Raw genomic sequence first — 5,072 nt, forward strand, 5'->3', positions numbered from 1 at the left:
CAGGGGGCGACTCTCGCACCTCCAGAGCCACAACATTCAACATAACAGCAGGCAGACAGAAACACTCAGAACTAATATTATATCATACACCAGCGCGACAAGCGCGTGCATCTGTTGACGCCCGTGCACCACAGCAGCCGCCAGCCGCGCGCGACTGTACGCGCGGAGCTCGCGATGATGGCGGACTGTGTCGGCTTCCAGGCGCAGATCGCCTCTATCATAGAGATCCTGGCCAACTCAGCAGTGGTGGAGATCTGCAAATTGGTGGACGATGGCTACGCGGCGCTGCGGTCACAGATGTACCAGGAGCGCGAGAGGAGCGAGAAGGAGAACGACGCGCTGCGGCGGAAACTGCAGGAGATAGACGTGAAGATGAGGAGCTATGAGAGGAAGATGAGGAGACGGAGTCAGAGGGAGGAGATTCACGCCGTTCATTTTAGGCCACCCGAAGGTAAATAGATGGAGAAGGCTAGCCTCTGCATGTGAAGTCATGAGAGACCTGTCACACAGAAACATGCCTATCATCAGCTGATGCGTTCACACACTCCTGCACTACTGTGGACCTCAGCATCATGCAGACTCATATCATACCACACCTGAATGCACCATGTGCAGGCTGATCTCCATGACAGTTATACTACAGTCATGGATATAGTGTTAGTGTCATTTGGAGAACTCTTTAAGACTGCTCCTTCCTCTCTGTTCAAAGTGTCCAGTTGGCTCTCCTGGAGTACCTATCCTCAGTTTGTCTCGGGTAATAGGAGTAAACAGTAATTGGCAGTGGCACAAACTAAAACAGTGAATTTCATAGCTTAAAGCTGGATTTTAATAAGGTTTAGGACAGAGGTTCAAAATCTGGCAACTAAGCAGGACACACCTTCAAGGATAGGTTTACATATTTTTGTAATACAGCAATCACATGCTCAGATGTTTGTGCATCAACATAAGAAGTAAAAAGCTTTGCAGCAATGAGCAGTTATGGTGCACTCCTGCTTGAAACTGATGCTTGGTTGTATGTTAGTATGAAATCTTTATAATATTACTGAATCACTACATCTTCCTAACCACAGATTGCAAATCAGATTGTAATTACAGGAGCATACACTATATCACATTTATACTAAATTATGACAAAGAAAACAATTCCAGTAGGCAGGAAACATGCCAACAACACACGCTCCATGTTCTGCTGTTGTTCTCAGGAGCTGAGGACCATCATCCTGTGGTGCTGCCTCTTCCTGCGTCATCTGAAGACAAACCCTTCCATCACATTTCAAAGGTAAGGATTCATAAGCAGAAGGTTCCTGGTCTTGTGAGAAATTCAAGGTCTAAGAAAATGGTAAATGAACCTCATAAAATGCTAACATGTCTATATGATGTTCCAACTACTTTTCATTGTGTACCAGCAGGAGGAGACCAAGGTGTTGCCCCTGGTGAAGCAGGAGGAAGTGGAAGGAGACGACTGCAACCTGGACCTCAAGGTGGAGGTCAACATCAGGGCGGAGGGTGAGTGTGGCTCTGCACATGATTCAATCACCTTCCATTGTTCTGAATGTTTCAATGTTTTTCTGTATTAAACAACGCAGAACAGTGGCGATTCTAGAGTCTGTGGGGGCCCTAGGCAAAGATTCACTGGGGGCCCCTCGAACCAGCTTTCATCACCATCAGTGGCGCCCCGACACACTCTTCCCCCTTCCCAGAGCGGAGCAAGGCAACGAAACTTTAAATAAGAAGCAGCATTTTACGGTGCACTATGCATGGGGCCGCCTTGAGGGGGTTTCCCGACATATCGTTGCAGTAAATTAAAGGGTGTTTCATGTTGTCGTTGCTGTGGACCTTCTTAATCTACCGTCTTTGGGGGCCCCGGACCCATGACACAGAATATGAATATTTCCTCTAACCTGAACAGTACGCACACACACAAGGGATGTTGCCACAACTGATGAACTTCCCCCACACAGACTGGAGCAGCATTTTAACACTTCCAGTTCCCTCTTCTCAAAGTGAACATACACGTGAATGTGTTTTTGGTTAGATGCCTGAAATAAAGCTGAAGAGATTTTCACACATCAAATATCACAGTAAACACTCCCCTAGTGAATATCCAATGCTTCTATGTGCCTTAATCTGTTCAATTTGGCCATGGTTTATGAATCGTTGTTTGTGTCTACATGGAGGTTACCCCTACTCTTCCACCAACCAATGCGTTTGTTTCAATTGTGAAAAGAGCATGAAGTTAGACATACGTATTTCTGCTTCAAAGTGCACCAGGGTAATGCATTTAATGTTAAAATTAAATTAAAAAAAGTTTGGGTCATGCTCTCGATGAAGACCTGTTCTTTTTTAGAAGTACCTTAAAAACGCCGGAAGACTTGGCTTCTCTCTTCAAAGTCTCCAACCCAACTCGACAGCTTGGATAGTTGTCATGTTCACAGAGAGGGAATGTAAAACAGCGCCCTGCCTGTCAACAGCTGCTGCAAAGCGGGAGCTATGTTTGCGTGTCTATTTTCTATTCAAAGTTTACTAATACTAAACGTGTCACATTGCACCACTTGGGTCCCCAGAAATACTCCCAAGTGTGAACAGACCAACTGTTCTCGAGATTAATCATGTTCTCTTGTTCTCATTGAATACATTTCTTTAGTGCGCTATTTTTCAAAACATCCTTAACAACATTTTTGTTTTTTTAAGTGTTTGGGCATAAATTACGCTTATCAATAAACAACTTTTATGAATGAACTCCAGGTTTGTCCCTACACAAAATATAGACACACACATTGAAAATCCAGTATATCACTACTTCCTGTATCAACAACCTGTCCCTAGTGGTGACGTACACACTGGGTGTTTCTCAATGTCAAGTAAAGCTGCTCCAGAGCCACTATTTCAAGCATACTACGTCATTGATTGCCGCCGAAGAACTGTTCCAATGTCCAGCATACTTGGAATTCTACCGAGCCCGGCGTACTTCGTAACGAGAAATGTTGAGGCTGCACTTGTGTAGACTCCGCGGTCTTAAAATCCCCACAATGCTTTGCGCACGGACCAATTTCCCCAAATCTTTGGCGGAAAATGTAAGGCGGGGCCCCTCAAAGGACGCACACCTGCACACTTGCCTGTTCCACTCCTCGTTTTCCGAATGCCAGGAAGTATTCTTGCCTCGCTTCTTAAGCAAGTGACTCGGGAGACATGTGCTACCAAGCAAGCGTACTCGAGGTTGAGAAACACCCACTGACCCAGCATGACCGCTTTATTCTGAACTTTAATATTCACAAAAATCAACATGAAAGTGAATACAATAGCCTTAAGACCGGGGCTACTTAATATATGTTTTCTCATCTGGTTCATCAAAATGTCTTCACTACCAAACTTGAACAAATTCATTCTGACTATTTTTACAGTTTTAAAGCCTGTGATCTATCCTCATGCACAAACAACATTTTGTGTGTAAAGAGCAACAAGTGATAGACAACTCTGTTAATTTCTCTGTGACAGAGAGGTTTTAGTGAAAGTTGAAGAGACAGAGACTGACTGACAAATAAACATGAACACTGTTTGTGTTGTTTCAGGAAAAAACCTGCCTCAGATATATTCTCCTATAAATTTCACAGTTAATTTTTTTCAAACAAATCCTTTATTAATTTTAATCCAGTAAAGTCCATTCAATGATTCCATGATCAGATTCACTTCATCCACACAATCAATTTGTTAAACCAGAATCTCAGCTTTGTAAAACCGAATAATAAATGATTGACTTATTGATAATTATCATGATAACTACAGTTTTACAAACATCATAGTGATTAGGCACAGCACCAGTTAGAGTGCAAAGATAATAAATGCAATAATATAGGTATTCTTTTTCCCACACAATACATTTTTCAGACCAGCTATTTAACATCAAATAATCAATTATTTACTTATTGACTATGATCATAATGGTAATTAATATAATTTGAAATTGATATTTTATGATAAAATACATTTAATAAAAATCAGAATATCTAATTTGTTAGACGATAAATTACATTTAAACAAACAACAAAAATGTAGTGAGAATAATATATCTTTGATAAAAGAAGCTCGGGTGCTTTTTCTCTTAAGACCTATGCTTTAAAAGAGAGATAACAAAATATAAATGCATCAATACAAAACAAATATTCAACAAATATTTAGAGCAAAGTTTACATTTTCAAGCAGAGAACATGTCAGTTCAGGTGAACAATAATCCTCCTGAGCAGTGACAGCCTCCATGGCTAAACAGACACAGGAAGGAGCCCGGAAGAAAGTCCAACATCTACAGAACAACTCATGAGAAGATGTTGAAGCACCACCCATAATGTTTGATTGACAGCTGATCTCTGCGCAGTGAAGACATGAACAATCAGCTCTCAGCAACAATGAAGGATACACATTGATTTTAAGAAGTAGAAGAGTTCCTCAAATGAGGCATCATTGGGTAGGCGTGTGGTGCAGTGGGTTGCGCGTTGGTGTTGGGATCAGGGGGGCCACAGGTTCAAACCCCACTGCAGTCAGCATGTCGTTGTGTCCCTGAGACATTTCACCCCAAATTGCTCCTGTGGGGATTGCCCACAGTATTGGGTATGTAAGTTGCTTTGGATAAAAGTGTCCAACAAGTAACGTGTAATGTAATTTCCTCACATGCACAATATCTACAGCATAGTTTTATGTGTTTCCTAATTTACAAAAGGAGCCTGCTCTAAATTTGAGAATAGTCGTCAGTTGTAAAATATTTCTTGTAAATTCAGGCTTCACAGCTCCACACTGATGGTAGCAGTGGTGTAAGAAGTACTCAGATATTTTACTAAAGTAATACAGAAATAAACCTGCCAAGTGTTAAAGGACAAACTGTTCTCAAGGTGTAAATGTTCTCTTGTGCAATATAAACCAGTGTTCTTGTTTATTACATTTCTTTATGCACACTATTTTTCAGAACAGTTGTACTTTTAAAAAGGGTTGGGGACATGTCCCCATCGTAAATGACACCTATGCCGGCGGCCGGCCCATAGGGGCGCTAGGGGCGCCGCCCCACCTCTTCCCACATTACAAAT

General features: G+C 42.0%; 1 protein-coding gene across 2 annotated transcripts in view; it reads left to right on the top strand.

Moving 5' to 3' along the window:
• The first annotated feature begins 32 nt into the window (after positions 1–32).
• Positions 33–5,072, top strand: part of LOC104958388 (zinc finger protein 629-like) — a 12,072-nt gene continuing 7,032 nt past the window's right edge. Inside the window, exons 1-3 of one of the 2 annotated variants that reach the window (XM_010786115.1) lie at positions 33–451; positions 1,203–1,279; positions 1,407–1,506. In XM_010786115.1, coding sequence (XP_010784417.1) covers positions 175–451; positions 1,203–1,279; positions 1,407–1,506 — 454 coding nt within the window. In that variant the 5' untranslated portion in view covers positions 33–174. The remainder of the gene's footprint in view (positions 452–1,202; positions 1,280–1,406; positions 1,507–5,072) is intronic. The other variant, XM_010786125.1, reaches the window with a different exon arrangement.

The sequence above is a fragment of the Notothenia coriiceps genome, unplaced genomic scaffold, assembly GCF_000735185.1.
Source record: "Notothenia coriiceps isolate Sejong01 unplaced genomic scaffold, NC01 NC01_scaffold00001001, whole genome shotgun sequence".
In the NCBI taxonomy this organism is placed as follows: Eukaryota; Metazoa; Chordata; class Actinopteri; order Perciformes; family Nototheniidae; genus Notothenia; species Notothenia coriiceps.